General features: G+C 49.5%; 1 protein-coding gene across 1 annotated transcript in view; it reads right to left on the bottom strand.

The window, feature by feature from the left end:
- The window catches only part of XKR6 (XK related 6), a 311,536-nt gene extending 302,418 nt beyond the window's left edge, over positions 1-9,118 (bottom strand). The window contains exon 1 of the mRNA XM_074991484.1: positions 8,412-9,118. Within this exon, the coding sequence (XP_074847585.1) occupies positions 8,412-9,118 (707 nt within the window). The remainder of the gene's footprint in view (positions 1-8,411) is intronic.
- Positions 9,119-15,679: the final 6,561 nt, after the last annotated feature.

Below are 15,679 nucleotides of genomic sequence, written 5' to 3' on the forward strand. Positions count from 1 at the left end.
GCAGGAATGATGTCTTTAGTGTACAAGGCACTACACTGGGATTCAGGAGATGTAGCTTTAATTCCTGAGAACCACCTATTTCCCATACAACACTGGAGCAACACTTAATCTACCCAATGTCTCAATTCCCCATCCGCTACAAAAGATACCTCCCTACTCACAAAGGTAGCGGAAGCATAAAATCCATTAACAATTGTGAAGCATTCAGATACTACTGCACTGAAAATTATACAAATACCTATTTAAAGAGTAGAGCAAGAGAGAAGCCATTTTCAAACACAGAACCCAAACCTATGCACCAACTCAATCTGCAGAAAAATCTTAGGTATTCAATGAACCCAGTCCCAGCAGCAAAACAATCAAGCCAACCTCCAACCCCTACATGAGAAAACACTGAGGGGAAATGCAAGTCAAGGGGCATATTTGCAATAAACACGTGAAAATGCAGTGCTTGAAAGGATTTGTTGGTCTTGGGGGAAAAAAATTAGTACTGGGCTTAAAAATTCTTGATGGAAGATCACTAGACAATGGTTCATTAAGGCTACGTCTACACGTGCCCCAAACTTCGAAATGGCCATGCAAATGGCCATTTCGAAGTTTACTAATGAAGCGCTGAAATGCATATTCAGCGCTTCATTAGTATGCGGGCGGCAGCGGCGCTTCGAAATTGACGAGCCTTGCCGCCGCGCGGCGCATCCAGACGGGGCTCCTTTTCGAAAGGACGCCACCTTCTTCGAAGTCCCCTTATTCCCATGAGCTCACGGGAATAAGGGGACTTCGAAGTAGGTGGCGTGCTTTCGAAAAGGAGCCCCGTCTGGACGCGCCGCGCGGCGGCAAGGCTCGTCAATTTCGAAGCGCCGCTGCCGCCCGCATGCTAATGAAGCGCTGAATATGCATTTCAGCGCTTCATTAGTAAACTTCAAAATGGCCATTTGCATGGCCATTTCGAAGTTTGGGGCACGTGTAGACACAGCCTAAAAGTCACTATTCTACATATAGTACTTCCACCACCTTCTCCTTTAATTCAAGCACGATCTTTGCTTTGCTATCTAAGGAGCTGCTAGTTAGAGTAACACATCATCTGAAAGCTTTCAAACGGTATAAAGATTTGGTTTCTACCGCTATTATTCCTCAAGACAGTAGATGCTAAAAATCAAGTCAGGATTCAAGGAAAATAAGGCAAGCGTTTAAGAGGAAAAATAAGGTATTTGAGAGATTTGGATTTCTCTGTGCTATGCCCACCATCTTGCCCAGTGCAATGCTCTATGCTTCTGTTTTAATTTCCATCTTTTCTTTATGAGAGGTTCAAGACAACAACATGTGGCTTTTTTTTTTTTAAACAAGGTCACTCTCCGCCAACAAGATATTTTATCATCATCAATTCTATCACACATTACTTCATTTAGACTGCCACTGAAGGTGAGTCTGTACTAACTGTTAGGCTGAATATGCAGAAAGACCAAGGCAAAAATGTAAAGGAACGCAAGACACCTAATGCAACCAAGAACCAATTTAAAGGCGATATGAAAAGAAGGGAAATATGAGCTTTATTTGTGCTTTTTATGATGTACAAAGAATTCTCAAAAGCCTCCTCTCACACTCCTTAACAACCCCCCCACACAAGGACTACTTTATATTTACACAAGAAACATACATCTTGGTTACCTTGAAAAACTTATATATAGTTGACTCAAGAGTGAAACCTGAGCAACTAAAACACGTAAATGTTTAAAATGCTTTGCATAGTTAAGTGGTATTTGACGTAAGTGACGTGGTCCATGAGAAGCTTCCTCTGCAGGAGCCAGTGTGTAAGATTTCCAACCAATTCTTACAAATATTTAGGGGGTGTTCTCCAAAGGCACTCACACAGCACTGCCCTATCTCTGTTTCCACTAACATCCACAGCTTTTACTGGTGACTTAAGGAGAACAGAGTTAAGTCACAGCAGAGACCTTTACGAACTCCAGCATAAGTGTTTAGTGCACAAGTTCCTAAATGATGGTCCATGAAACACCTGCAAACCAAGGAGCACTTGCTGGTGACAAGGCTCTGGCCCTATTAACTCTCTGACTCCCAAACCACATTAAGAGAAATTATAGCTACAATTATCAGAGAGGTAGCCGAGTAAGTCTGTATCTTCAAAAACAACAAGAAGTCCTGCGGCACCTTATAGACTAACTGATATTTTTGGAGCATAAGTTTTCGTGGGCAAAGACCTGCTTTGCCTGATCTTTGCCCATGAAAGCTTACACTCCAAAAATATCTGTCAGTCTATAAGGGGCCACAGGACTTCTTGTTGGTTTTATAACTACAATGAATATCTCCCCACTTCTGTCCATCCCACCAGTGCTGTTTTTCCACAGATGCAAATTACAGTGCTGCCAAAGAGATGCTATATGGCTGTGTGGGAGGGAGGATAATCCAGAACGCATCGCAGACATACAAGCCACCCTCTGAAATGGTTAGGAAAAACTTCTCTCCAAAGGCTAGGACATCATAAGATCTGCTTCAGCATCTGTGATTTGACCCCCCTCTAGTGGGTAACCCACAACAAGGCAGTAAAGCTCACTGCCAGCTCACAGCCAATGGAGAATCTACTTTTGCTCAGGTGATTAGTCCTGTTTTTAAGCTGAGATGCCCTCTACGCTGTTCAACCAATGTGACTGAGTTCTGCAGCCAGAGATTCCTTAAGGTGACAGATTCCATACAGTGATGTCTTCAACGTAGGTGTTCATAATTCTCTTCTGCAGAGCAATCTCACACAGAGGTAATTTGCAATTTCAGGGAAGTGGACACACAGAAATTCTCAATATTTGGTTTTATGTGCAGCTCTGCTTGTCATAGCACTGTCATTTACCCTAATGCTTCCTCCTTTTGTCAGGTATTTCAGAGCCTGACAGAACTCTGTGCAACAGCCAAGGTTTCACAGTTTATTCCTAAAGAGGGAGAACTCTGCTGCCAGACAAACTAACCAAAAAAGTAGCAAAATATTTAAGTCAGCCAGAAAAGACAGCAAATACACAGAAAGTGTCTAGAAATCTGAGTGCCCAAGACAGAAGAGTCTGAAAAGATTCATGGATGGGTACTTCCAGCTACCCAGTTGTTTGACAGATAGGCATTTCCAATCTTAAACTACATAGGCATGGTCTAAAAGTACTGGTGCTGCTGATGTACACTGGATGAGATATATTTCTAAATTATCTTGACTATGGTGAATGTTTAAGTTTCACTATTTACTCTAGAGCAAAATTCTCCTATGTAACTAAAACAATCTTCATTTACTATATGCAAATTAACAGCAAATATTTCATTTAAACCAACTGTTGGAGCACATGTGTAGCTCTTTGATAGACTAGTCTGAAAACCTATGCAAATAATAATTATATTTCCATATCCCACAAAACATTCTTCAAAATATGGGCATTTTCTACATTTGGTACATCAACTAGTGATGAAAACAGCCAAGTCTTTATCTTGATTGTAGGGAGTACATAATACAGGAAGAGTCTACATAATTAATATCAAGGGAAACAGGACAACAAGGTTTTCTTACACTGGTTTTCTTCCTAACACATACATTTATGGTTGCTGTTAAAAACTGGTTTGGACGTATAACATGGATCTCAGGAACGTTACTGTACAACAGAATAGGATTTTCAACTGATCAACTTTCATTTTAGATCCACCAGTCTTAGGTAAGTGTTACTCCATAGGCTTTTAGTGGTACATTCCTAGATCTAACCTAACAGTACGATGCTACATGAAGTAACACAATTTACACTCTAAACCTTGTATATTTTAAGGAATGCAATCACGACCCAGTAACCTACTTGCAAGTGTGATTAGAAAGAGTTACAGATACAAAAATGATATTGTTGGTTATTCTAAAACAGCTAATTAGCCCAGACACCAAACCTTTTAAGTTAAAACATTCATCCTGAATTTACAAAGACAAATTACTTCAGTGAAAGCAACAACCCTGGAAAGGTTGCTGAAAAGGCAAAGCTGCCTACAGTATATTTCAGCAGTATATTACAGCTCTGCAACCTTCATCTTCAGTGAATAACTCTTTTGTCGTTTTGTTGTGCTGAGGCAAAAGAGAGCATACTATGTATGACTGAGATCCTTTACTTTGACAGTTCGGCTGAAATGGTCTAGTCTGGTCAAGACTACCTAAGAAATTAAGATGAAAAGTAATAATTGTAGACTATCAAAGTAGGGTAGAAATAGATGAGTACATTTCTAGTGATACAAGCATAAAACCATACCGCACATGCAATGATTGGGAAAATAAAAATATTTGCAATAAACTAACTCAGTGAACCTGGAAATACAAATTAGTCCATCTTCATCAATACTTTAATTAACCTAGCACTCTTGGAAAAGCCTAAACTCTGTATGTGATTGGTATTTTTGTACTTGTACAAATATAAGGGACAAAATTCAAAACCCCCACACGTCACGCATTTGTACTAGAACTACTAGATACTGCTTACATGATCCCAAGACACGATGGAGATATTACTTCACTAATGCCTGCCCCAAAAACCAATGTGTTAATGCTAACAGAAGCATATATTCCTGCTGTAGGAATTTTAGCATTGAAACTTTTTATTTGCAAGTTTCACCAATGTTTAGAAAAGTAAGCTCCCACAGGAGGGCAAACCATGTTTGAGCCCCAAACATTAAATACAAAGCTGACATTAACCAAGAAAGCCATGGGAAAAGCAGAACAGGATCTCTATATACAATTCAGTCCTATTCCACCTATCCAGAACTTTGGCTCCAGCTGTAGGTAAACAGTTTCTGCACAACATATAATTTTGATCTTACTACCTATTTGTACAGTTCATATCCATTTTTGTAAAGCAGCCTAAGCCTGGCGCATCCCACGCTCATCATACATTGCTCAAAGTTGTCCCCTTCCATCACTTAATATAAATGTCTTACCAGCAAGAAACGACTTCGCTGCAGGCAAATACTGTTAAAATAGTGTTTTCCAGTATTAGTCCTACCACTGCATTCAAGATTAATTTTCATGACAGTCGCAACAGCCATAGCAGAGGCATAAAAAACACCCTCAAAACAGTCACAATGGTTAGTCCACAAATTCCTTCAGTTGTAGCTATCTCTGCTTTCTTGAAAGGGATGTGGCGATCCAGCTTCACTCCAACCGCCCTGCTTAGCAAAATCTGAATGTCAGGAATCACAAGGAGATCTCTCATTTCAGTTCATGTGACTTGGTTTGGAGAGCCCCTTCTCATTCCCTGTGTCAGCAGTGCCAGACCTGCACCTTCCCAGCACTGAAATCCTCCTCTGCAGTGAAGAGTCAGCTCGAAGTCTGGGCAACTTAAGCCTCTTTTTTCATACAAAACACACACATCATCTCTGCCATTCACAACTAGAGCATGCAAACAGCAAAGGTTCCCCACTTCCACATATTGTTCTCTCACGTGTTGTAACTTTGTTCTTGACAATGCAGATTTGCACAGGGATTAATATGTAATCATTTATTTTGTTTGGCTGCATGATGATACCCCCCCACGTGCCAAAGAAGCATCTGCACCAAGTTGCTTCTGGTGGTGTGATCAGCATTTGGGGATAACGGCTAGCAGAAGAAAGAAACGTTTGTGAGCTGATTCTTCATCCTCTCTAACACATTCCACAACCACACACTCTAGAGCTGGCTTCAGAACGATCCACATCAATAAAAGGAGAAGAAATTTGTCTTAAATAAGTACAAATGACATTGAAGCAGCCAACAAATGGGTTTTCTGTTGCACTGCATGATTTCACCAGCTTATTTCATAGGTAGCAATTCCATGCAACCTTCCCACATATTTCCTCTGTCCCCTGCTCAAAAAATCTTTGCTGTGCTATCTCCATTTTACCTCAACAGCCTTGCGCTAAGAAGCAGCATCAAGCCCCCTCTTCCCCTCCCTCAAATCTGCTGTCTCCATCTTAACTTCAGCCACTTTATCAAAAATGTCATTTGCCAGCAAAGTTAACCCCTTCAGTTACCTTACCATCCATGAAGTGGTTTCCTTACTTCTCACAAGCCCTTGCTGCATCCTCCAATCAGCCACCCCTACAAAAATGCAATCCTCTAAAATCCATTTGGTGTCTTACACCCAGGATTTATTTTGGAGATTTTCATGCAGGGATAAAATTAACCCTGTCAGGAACTAGCCCTTTGAGTCCCATGCCTCATCATACAAAACATCTCTTTGTGGATTGCTCCCATATATCTAGCCTCCTCTCCTGGAGAACATTTGGAAGTGAACCAGATTAATCCATTTGTTTGCCCTATCAACCACCCCCTCTCCTCCAAATCCCCTCCCCAAGTACTGTGTGCGGGATGTTACCGCCCATCTCAACTCTCACCATCCAACCTCACTTCTGGAGTCTCCTCTTTCCATGCACAGAGTTGTCCTAGAGGACCCTAGAGCCCAATTAGCTCTGTAGGATTATCCTTAGATCGCCTCTCTTCCCAGAATCTCAACTCAGTGGAGTTCATCCTTACAGGCTCATTTTAGGGAATGAATTCATGGTCCCTACCAAATCTCTACCAGAGGTATGCTTACCTCCAAAGTCACCCTAGAGATTTCATCCCCAACACAGTTCCCTCCATTCCACCCTCAGAAATTACTTCCTTCCCCTACCATGCAAATCCTTCCCTTGAACAGTTCTTTCTACCTTCCCACAGAAGGCCACCCCACTCCCTCATGCTCTCTCTCTAGGGAACAAACCCCATCTTTAACCTCCAGTCCATTCCACCAAAGACCTAAAAACAAGCCCCAGTTGCCCACCACCTGCTGAAGGGGTTTCTCTCCTATTACCAAAGGTTCATCCAGGACATCTCACTACAGTTTTCTCTCTTCCTTGGGCAGACAGGTAGGGAGCGTATCTTCCCCTCTGTCTGTTACGTGCAGACCTCTATCCTAGAACTCACCCTGAACACACGTAAGGATCTAAAAATACGTTTCCCCTCAAGCCCAGATCCATAACCAGAAGTTCTTACAGGGGTAGAGATGAGCTAATCCCTATCTACAACACATTCATCCATTCTAACTCTATGTCCTCCCCTTCTCTCCATACCTTGAGCTCACCTTGGTGGGCACTAACCAGTTTCACTGCCTAACCCCAGCCATATGCCATGGAACATTCCCCTCAGACAGAGGAGCTATTCCTCCTCCTCTAGACCTACAGACCCATACAACAGCGCTTTGCCTATGTGGGAATGACCTCCACCCCACATCATCCCCTCTCTGCCCACCCTGCAGGGAGACCTGGGCTCTAGAGCTCTCCCACCCCCTAATTCTCACTGTGATGTGGGGCTGGCACCTACCGCATCTCCTCCCAGGCCCATTCCCTACTGGTCCCCTTGTGTGCATGGGTAGGGGTGACTCCTCTTTCCAAGGCCTACCCCCTACACCTAGTATGTCTGGGGGGACTGATTCTCCCTTCTCCTCCAGCGTGCATCAGAGAATGGCCCTCATGTCCTCAAACCCTGTCACCAGCAATGTGGGGGGGTGACCCGGTTTCTCCTCAAGCCCATCCCCCCTTCTCCTCAAGCCCTTCCCCCCACAGGACATGTGGGGGGTGACAGCCCTTTCTCCTCCAGCCCTTCCCCCCGCAGGACATGTGGGGGGTGACAGCCCTTTCTCCTCCAGCCCTTCCCCCCACAGGACATGTGGGGGGTGACAGCCCTTTCTCCTCCAGCCCTTCCCCCCACAGGACATGTGGGGGGTGACAGCGCTTTCTCCTCAAGCCCTGACACCCCGCAGGACATGTGGGGGGGTGACAGCGCTTTCTCCTCAAGCCCTGACACCCCGCAGGACATGTGGGGGGTGACAGCCCTTTCTCCTCCAGCCCTTCCGCCCGCAGGACATGTGGGGGGTGACAGCCCTCTCCCCTCCAGCCCTTCCCCCTGCAGGACATGTGGGGGGTGACAGCCCTCTCCCCTCCAGCCCTTCCCCCCGCAGGACATGTGGGGGGTGACAGCCCTTTCTCCTCCAGCCCTCCCCCCCCCGCAGGACATGTGGGGGGTGACAGCCCTTTCTCCTCCAGCCCTTCCCCCCACAGGACATGTGGGGGGTGACAGCGCTTTCTCCTCAAGCCCTGACACCCCGCAGGACATGTGGGGGGTGACAGCCCTTTCTCCTCCAGCCCTTCCCCCCACAGGACATGTGGGGGGTGACAGCGCTTTCTCCTCAAGCCCTGACACCCCGCAGGACATGTGGGGGGTGACAGCCCTTTCTCCTCCAGCCCTTCCCCCCGCAGGACATGTGGGGTGACAGCCCTCGTCCTCACGCCCTCCCCCACAGCGTGCACCTCGGGGGTGGCCCCTCATCGAACCCTTCCCCCCAGCGTCCGTTGGGGTGGGGGTGTCCAAGGGGCGCCCCCCTTACCTCCAGACCTGTCCCATCTGCAGCAGGTGGATGACGGCCTGCCAGACCCAGAGGGAGATCCTGCAGAGGCGCTGGGCCGCCGGCGTGGGGGTGCCGGGGACCCCCGGCCGGCGCCCCACGGCCCCCATCATGGGCGGCCCGCGGCTGGTGAGGCCCTGCACGGCGCCCAGCCCGCCGCCCGTGTAGTCCTGCACGAACCAGCGGAAGCTGAGGATCTGCACCAGCACGGAGGGCAGCAGCACGAAGGCCAGGGTCAGGCCGCACCACAAGTAGTCCCGCCGCCCGTAGTGGTGCAGCGCCAGCCACAGGTCCGTGCCCACGTCCCCCAGCAGCACCAGCAGCGCCAGCACGATCCACAGGCAGTCCAGCCACGGCCGCTCGCCGCCCGGCCCCCCCGGGGAGTGCGGCGGCCCCTCGGAGGAGGAGCCCGGGGCCAGCGGGTCCGTGCCCCCGCCGCCGCCGCCGCCGCCGGCCCGGCCCCCCGCCCGCCCCAGCAGGTTCCGCAGGCAGGCGCTCCGGCAGCCCCAGTAGCACGACGAGGTGTTGCAGCAGTGGCAGATGTGCAGGGAGCTGCTGCCGCCCTGCTCGGCCGCCCCCTCGCCGCCGGAGCCCCCCGCCGCGGCCGCCGCCGCCGCCGCCTCGTCCAGGTTGTGCAGCTGGGCGAAGCCGACCCCCGCGCCCCCGCCGCCGTCCGACTTGGCCGCCATCTTGCTGCCGCCGCCGCCGCCGCCGCTCACCCGGCTCAGCTCCGCCGGCCCCTCGCCGGGCTGCCCCCCCAACCCCCCCCCCGCCGCTTCCGGGGGAGGCGCTTGGCGGGCCCCGCGCAGGATGGACGGGGGACCCCTAGCGCCCGCGCGGCGAAGCGCGGCTGCCGCGCCGGCCCCGGAGCCCCGTGAGGGGACCTGCCCCCGCAGCGCCCGGCCCGCCCTCGGAACCCCCCCCCCCCATCGCCCCCTCACCCCCCCCGGCCTCGGACCCCCCCTCCCCCGCGGGGACACCCCCCCCATCGCCCCCTCACCCCCCCGCCCTCGGAACCCCCTCCCCCGCGGGGACACCCCCTGCAGCGTCCCCTCAGGTCCCCCCTCCGCCGTCCGAACCCCCCTCATCGCTCACTCACCCCCCCGGCCTCGGATCCCCCCTCCCCCGCGGGGACACCCCCCCTCGCCCCCTCAGCCCCCCGGCCTTGGACCCCCCCTCCCCCGCGGGGACACCCCCCCTCGCCCCCTCAGCCCCCCGGCCTCGGAGCCCACCCCCCGCGGGGACACCCCCTGTAGCGTCCCCTCAGGACCACCCTCATCGCCCCCGCAGTCCTCCTCCTGCCCTCGGAACCCCCCTCATCGCACACCCTCGGACCGCCCCCGCCCCCGCCCCCTCACCCCCCCGCCCTCGGACCCCGCCATTGCCCCCTCACCCCCCCGCCCTCGGACCCCCCCCAGCACCTCCCCCCCGGGACACCCCCTACAGCGTCCCCTCAGCTCCCCCCTCTGCTGCCCAAACCCCCCTCATCGCCCCCTCACCCCTCCGCCCTCGGAACCCCCCCGCAGCCCTCCTCCCACCCTTGGAACCCCTCTCATCGCCCCCTACCCCCCCGCCCTCAGAACCTCCCCCGCCCTCAGAACCCCCCCACAGCCCCCCCCACCCTCGGAACCTCCCTGATTGCCCCCTCACCCTCCTGCCCTCGGAACCCGCCTCATTGCCCCCTCATCGCTCCCCTGCCCTCAGAACCCCCCTCATTGCCCCTTCACCCCCCCCGCCCTCAGAACCCCCCACAGCCCCCGTCCCACCCTCGGAACTCCCCTGCAGCGCCCCCACAGCCCCCTCTTGCCTTCGGAACCCCCTCTTAAGCCCCCTCCTGCCCTCAGACCCCCCTCCCGCAGCATCCCCTCATCCCCGTCCCGCCATTGGAACCCCACCCTTAGCCCTGTCCCACCCTCAGAACCGCCCCCCCCTTAGCCCACTTAAATCCTTCCTGCCCTGGGAACCCCCCCGCAGCTCCCTTAGCCCTCTGCCTGCCCTGGGAACCCTGCCCCTGTCACCTCCTCCCACCCTGGGAACCCCCTGCAGCACCCCCTCATCCCCCTCCCATCCGTGTAACCCCGTCACCTCGTCCCGCTCTCAGAATGCCCCCTGCAGCACCCCTCAGCCCTGTGAGGGGACATGCCTGCAGTGCCCCTTCCATGTCTCGAGGACCCCCATCTGCAGCTCAGCATCAGCCCTCAGTCCCCACAAGCCCCGCAGTGCCCCCTCCATCCCCGGCATGCCCATCCACAGTGCCCCTCAGACCCTGGCAGCCCCCCTAGCACCCCCTGCACCTAACACCTGAGAGCAGTGCCTCCCAGCGCCCGTCAGCCGCAAGCCCCCAGGACCCTCTGCACGCTGCCCCTGGGACCCCCCCTCACAGCATCCCTGGGACGCCCACCCACAGCACCCCTGCTCCAGCTCCAAGAGAGCCAAAGAAGAGCTCTCTGCAAGCTCAAAAGCTTGTGTCTTTCATCAAGAGAAATGGGTCCAAGAAAGGAAAGTATCTCACCCATATTGTCTCATAACTGGTAATGGACAAGAGGGGAAAAAATCGCTTGAACCTGAGAATAATGACAGAATTGTAGTAAAATCTGAAAAGTCTAGTAGGAGAGGGATCTGTGAAACCAGCCTGTGGCCCTTTTTAAATGATTCATGGGAAGTTCAAAAGTTCCATCCAGTTCTAAAGCGTACTGCTGCTCTTGAAACAGGCAGATGATCCGGCACTGGGGAACCTGGGGAAAAGTAGTGAAAAGAAAAGCCTTATATATTGGCTAGGCAGACACTCGCTGTCCGTATGTAGTCAGGTGAGAAGTCATTAGTACTATACATGAGAACCTAATGAAAGTTTCTTTAGGTGGAGAGCAGTATGAAACATTCTTGGACCAAAGAGAACATGATAGCATATTGCAGGGTCCCATGATTCAGAATTCACAGGCCACAAGATTTTTCCTGTTTGCTGGCAGAAATATGAAATGAGACTCCAGTCCCTGAGTAACAAAAGTTGACTTACACTCAGAGGACAAACTAGGGAATGAACATCCTAATTCAGAGGAGAAAGGACTGAACGTGTTATTGCTAAGAGAAGCATCTTTACTGTGGATTGTATTTTTTGACAGTCTTAAAGGTGGATGGAAGCACTTCTGTTTTATACCACATTGCAGATTGCTCCATTTAGTTTTAAAAAGGACACACAGAAAGTATTTTGTTGTGTTTATTATATATACATAGCAGTATAGGTGCATGTTGCATGTCTTGGACACAAAAGGAGGCCTAGACGTATAACATTCTCACTGACACAAAAGCAATCCAAACAGTTAAGATCACGCATGAAAATGAGAGCAGACAACAATGAGGGGAGCCAACAGTGGAAGGCTGAAGAGAAGTGGTTTATAATGAGAGATTTCCAGGAGGAGTAGGAAGTTGCTTTGCATGAGGAAGGAGAGAAGATCCTGCTGGGGGCAGAGGGGAGAGACGTCATGAAGCCAAGTGTTGAATCCAGAGACAAAAGAAGCACTAAGAAGAGTCCAAAAAATATCACTGTACATTAGTGGCCCTGCTTAGGGAAGCATTTAATTATACATAGTAACAGATAGTTTATCTTCCCCCTTGGCTTGATGGAGCATAGAACAGTGACATTCTTTGCAAAAGTCACCATCCAGATACCTTTGCTCAGTAAGTGACCCTACCTCTTGATGCGTAACACTTGATTTAAAAATTGTCTTTTTTCCAGAACAGTTTTACCTAACACTGCTACCTAAAATTACCCAAGAGAGATTAGCAAAATCATCACTCTATTTGTCTCCCATTTATTTATTTAAAGTGCATTTGACAGTACTCTGGGCATAGTCAGTTTCACTGGTCTCCTGTGTATAGTCAGTTTTCACCTCATCTCCAAGGGTATTAAGAAAACAACCAGGAATTCACACAGAAAAAAAACCAGCATTAGTGGGTGTAAACTTTTCACAAAACACTCACTCCAATTCTGACATTGTCCTCAAAGGAAACCTGCACAAACCTGTCAAGATGAGACTGGGAGTTTAAATTCATAAATTTGCCAGACACTATGGCTGCGGCTACACTGGTCCCCGCTTTCTGGAAGGGGCATGGTAATGAGTGCAGCAGAAGATGCAAATGAGGAGCAAATTAAAATAGCTCATGCCTCATTTGCATATTCCTGTGAGCTCTGGCTTCCAGAAGATCCTCTTCTGGAAGCAAAAGCAGCTGTGTAGATGGGATTCCTTCAGAAGGAAACAGGAGTCCTTCCAAAGGAAACCCCCCTTCTGGAAGACTCTTCTTCTGCAAACATTTGCATCAGCAAGGAGGGTTAGTCAGCCATGGAGGGGAATGTCGTGAAGTCCTTGGGTAATGTAGCCATCTGTATGTGCTTCTATTCACCTGGGAACTCTGGCTTGGGTGTGGCATTGGTACTGCCACATGAAGGGCTTTTATGGTGCATGAGCAAATGCCCAGAGCTGCATGTTTACCATGCAGGACTGTGAAGAAGCAGTAAGCCCCCGTGAATGCGCTCCAATGTCTTTCACAAGATGCCCCAAGTGATTTAACAGGACTGTGGTCAAGAGTTACTTAAGCAGATGTCAGATGTAAGAGAACTGCCACAGCTATCATCCCTCTGTTCATTGCTAAAAGGAAAGAAGCAGTGAATGAGCAACTGTTGCAGTTCTGTGCCTCTGGCTGGGACCAGACTGCTGGAGATCAGAGAAATTATAATTATCCAAGCATAGAGGGAGTTGCCAAACCGCCACTTCTCAATGGCATGCCATGAACATTGGTGGTTAGAAGCAGGTTGGTAACCAATGAGATTGTGAACTTCCAAGGTAGTTTCTTGAACAAGGGACTATTGACCATGTGGCAGGCTGGGTCATTGAGATCCCTCTTGAAACTGACACGTAGTGTGCTGGTCATGCTACTGAGTCTGCCCACTCTCTACAGCACCCCACCACCAAGTCCTGAGCCAGAAACTTTGATCTCCCCTAGCCAAGGCACAGAGCTGGCCTTGCTGCCTTAACCTGGCAGAGCAACACAGATGCTGCACCAGCTCAGCTCTGGGAGGGCGCTATTATAAGGCCATTGACAGCACGCAGGAACACAGCCCAAATAGGACCAAAACCCCAAATAAAATCCCTCTTATTCTGTAACAGCAAGAAGTCCTATGGCACTTTATAGACTAACAGATATTTTGGAGCATCAGCTTTCTTGGGCAAAGACCCACTTCATCAGGTGCATGAGTTGCGCATGTCTCATGCATCTGATGAAGTGAGTCTTTGCCCACAAAAGCTTATGTTCCAAAATATCTGTTAGTCTATATGTTGCCACAGGACTTTCTTGTTGTTTTTGAAGATACAGACTGACTCGGCTACCCTCTGACTCTTATTCTGTATCAAAGTTTTATACAGGGCAGTTCATAAAGATGTTCACCTCCTTATCGAAGATAGAGAGGTATGCATAGCCATCACTCTTGCCGTGGTAAAAATTATTTACTCTGGGCTTGATAATAAAAGTTGGATTTACATGGTTGCAAGTGGAAACAGACAGCTCAAGGCAAATTACTCATCTGAAATGAAGAAAACATGCTAGCTAACCTAATACACCAAGGCCATGTCTACTTTACCGATAAGATCAACCCATTCAGGGTCAATCTTCCCAGGGTCAATTTCACATGCCTGTTAGAGATCACGCAAAATCGACCTATCGAGGGTGGCAGTTGACTCCTGTACTCCTTGCTATCACAAGGAGTAAGAGAGGTCAATGGGAGAAACTCTCCCATTGACCCTCCTTATTGAGGATGGGCTGGAAGTCAATGGCAGGTTAGTCGATTCTAGCTATGCAATTGCTGTCATGAAAATTTTGTATCTGCAATCAAATTACCTGCCTAGTGTAGACCAAGCCTCGGAGAAATTGTTCCAAACGTATTCTTCACTCTCATCCTTATACCATGTAAAATCATTCAAGTCAGACCTGATCTATTCTCTGGACTGGGTCTACCAGCTTCTTCTGCATTCTCTTGGGGTGGGAAGGCAGTCTTCAGATGAACAGCTTGCTTTCCTCAAGGTCAGGAGGAGTATACATAATGTCACTGCACTGGCTTCACTTGACCAGGAGATGATCTCACAGGTGATTGGCTGCCCACCTCAAAGCACAGCTAACTTCTCAGTGAGTGAAACTGAGTAAAAAGCAATTAGTATAACAGATGAGCTTCTTCCCTTCCACTTTGGCCCTGCACGCATGGAAGTGGTTAACTTGGCAGCTGTGTCAATGGCTATTATGAATGACATATGGGGATATTGCCTCTCTTGATTATTGACTCATAGGTGCGCTGAATTTGGATGTTGGAATAAAGCAGAACAGGATTTTATACCACAACCAAAATGATGTCCCTTTCGACACTCAGTTCTAATCATCCTCATGTTCATTTGAATAACTGAAAAAGCCATGAAAACAAACCAGCCCCATGCACGTGACAGAATCAAGTGTTGTCCCATAATTGATGCTGTGACTGTGGCGCCGTTAATTAAATTCATGACCTTTTATGCAAATCAAAGAAGGACAGGTTGCAGCATTAAGTCTAACCATTAAAGTCATTGGGGGCTTTGCTTTTGCCTTCAGTGGGAGCAGGATTAAGCCCTTACTCCTTTATCTGGTAACAGTTCCCATGGGTACTAAGTAAAAGTCTATGGATTAGGGACCAGGAAAGGTTATTTGCCTTTCTACTCCTATAGCCTATTACACACACACACACACACACCCTTCCCTACATTATTTTGTGCCTTTCATTAAACTGACCTTGGACATGTTACTTAGCCTCTGTGTCTTGTGACAAGTCCCTTGTCAGCTCCCTAGGGGTTCTGAACTTCTTGGCAGATTTTAGTGTGTGCTTCAGAGACTCATGGTGGCCCTTCCACTGTCTGAGGTCTTTCCAGAGACAAGGGTCAATGCTTATCGAGCCATTCTCATCATAGGCAAGTCACTGGGGGAGCTGAAGGAGGTGGGGAAGCAAGCCCCTTTCAGAAGGTTTGGGTGCTCCTGTCGTTCCACTAGGGTAGCTCTGCAGGGAAAGGGTGTGGCCTGGGGCACTAGATGGGAGGCAGCTGATGGGACTTTTCCCCTGCCCAAACACAGAAGCCTTTCCCTCGGCCACTTCTCCCACCACTTCCCTCTAGCACCTTCTCCTAGTACCTGGCTGAGCTTCTTCCTCTTCCAAAACCCTAGTCCTCTGGCTTCTCTTCCTG

This window comes from Carettochelys insculpta, chromosome 3 (genome assembly GCF_033958435.1).
Source record: "Carettochelys insculpta isolate YL-2023 chromosome 3, ASM3395843v1, whole genome shotgun sequence".
In the NCBI taxonomy this organism is placed as follows: domain Eukaryota; kingdom Metazoa; phylum Chordata; order Testudines; family Carettochelyidae; genus Carettochelys; species Carettochelys insculpta.